Source organism: Arachis stenosperma, chromosome 3, assembly GCF_014773155.1.
Source record: "Arachis stenosperma cultivar V10309 chromosome 3, arast.V10309.gnm1.PFL2, whole genome shotgun sequence".
In the NCBI taxonomy this organism is placed as follows: domain Eukaryota; kingdom Viridiplantae; phylum Streptophyta; class Magnoliopsida; order Fabales; family Fabaceae; genus Arachis; species Arachis stenosperma.
The window spans coordinates 70,801,817-70,803,582 of record NC_080379.1 but is presented as its reverse complement, the minus strand read 5'-3'; the positions used below and the strand labels follow the sequence as shown (position 1 = coordinate 70,803,582).

Below are 1,766 nucleotides of genomic sequence, written 5' to 3'. Positions count from 1 at the left end.
GCAAGAATTGGGCACGACTCTCGGGTTTTTTTCCCAAAGGTAGAAATGCGCCACCGGCGCAGACGCGCGTAGTGCGCTGACGCGCCGGTACCCAAACTGCCTTTTCTCTTCTCTTTTTTTTTGTTTTGGTAGGTGTTTTGGCTAGCATGCAAGAGAACACTTCACAAATTCATGTATCATTCAAAACATAGCATTTTCTCTATTCCAACAAATCATCCCTACCAAAATGATGAAGTTTATCTAAACATCCTAGTTAACCAACAAAAATGACAACAACTAGAATTCCTATGCAATCAACAACACCAAGAAATCACAAAATTCTCAAAAATCCAAACAAAAAGCAAATGGTATATACAAGGAAGATCTTACCACGGTGAGGTGCCTCCCACCAAGCACTTTGCTTTAACGTCCTTAAGTTGGACGATCAGTCACTCAAACTTCTCCTTCTTTAGGTGCATCCTCCAGTAGGAACACCTCTAGCTCCCTTGGGAGCTTGTAGCCATGGTACTTCTTCACTCTATGTCCATTCACCTTGAAGGTTGCTTCACTTTTAGGATCAAACAACTCCACCACTCCATAAGGCTTTATCTCTTTTACCTTGAAAGGTCCTTCCCATCTAGAACGGAGCTTGCCAGGCATGAAACAAAGCCTCGAATTGTAGAGGAGCACCTCATCACCCTCTTGGAAATCCTTTTTCCAGATGTGGTGGTCATGGAATGCTTTGGTTTGCTCCTTGTAGATCCGGGCATTCTCATATGCCTCGTTCCTCAAACATTCGAGCTCCTCTAGCTGTAATTTTTTGGCTACTCCTGCTTGGGTCAAATCCATGTTGCATTGTTTTACCGCCCAGTAGGCTCTATTCTCAATTTCCACTGGAAGGTAACATGCCTTCCCATAGACTATCCAGAAGGGACTCATCCCTAATGGAGTCTTGTAGGCCATTCTATACGCCCATAGTGCATCTCCTAACCGGATGCTCCAATCCTTCCTTTACGGATTGACTACTTTCTCCAAAATTCTTTTAATTTCTCGGTTGGACACTTCCGCTTGTTCGTTGGTTTGCGAATGATAAGAGGTGGCAACCTTATGCACCACTCCATAGCGCTTGAGCAATGCCTCTACCTTCCTGTTACAAAAGTGGGATCCTTGGTCACTCACGATTGCTCGTGGCGACCCATAACGGCATACAATGTTATTCCTAATGAAAGAAATGACGGTATTGGCGTCGTCAAGGTGGGTAGGTATTGCTTCTACCCACTTTGACACGTAGTCAACCGCTAACAGAATGTATAGATACCCACTTGAGTTAGGAAACGGTCCCATAAAGTCAATGCCCCATACATCAAAGATCTCACAAAACAACATAGATTGTTGAGGCATTTCATCCCTTTGGGATGTATTTCCTGACTTTTGACACTGATGGCAAGACATGCATAATCGGTTAGCATCCTTGAATAACGTCGGCCACCAGAATCCACAATCCAACACCTTTTTTGCGGTCCTTTGTGCGCCAAAGTGGCCACCATACTCAGACGAATGACAAGCTTTAAGAATAGGTTGGATTTCGGACTCCGGGACACATCTTCGAATTACTTGGTCTACTCCCCTCTTCCACAAGTGAGGGTCATCCCAAATATAATATTTGGAATCACTCCTCAACTTATCCCTTTGGTGTTTGGAAAAATTGGGAGGGAAGAGCTTCGCAACCAAGTAGTTCGCCATTGGGGGAAACCAAGGAAAACTACTCGACACAGCATGCAAACTGT

The 1,766-nt window shown here is 44.3% G+C and overlaps 1 protein-coding gene across 1 annotated transcript; it reads right to left on the bottom strand.

The window, feature by feature from the left end:
• Positions 1-432: 432 nt before the first annotated feature.
• Positions 433-942, bottom strand: LOC130966246 (uncharacterized). The gene has a single exon (XM_057891032.1). It carries the CDS (start codon positions 940-942, stop codon positions 433-435), a length of 510 nt encoding a protein of 169 aa, XP_057747015.1.
• Positions 943-1,766: the final 824 nt, after the last annotated feature.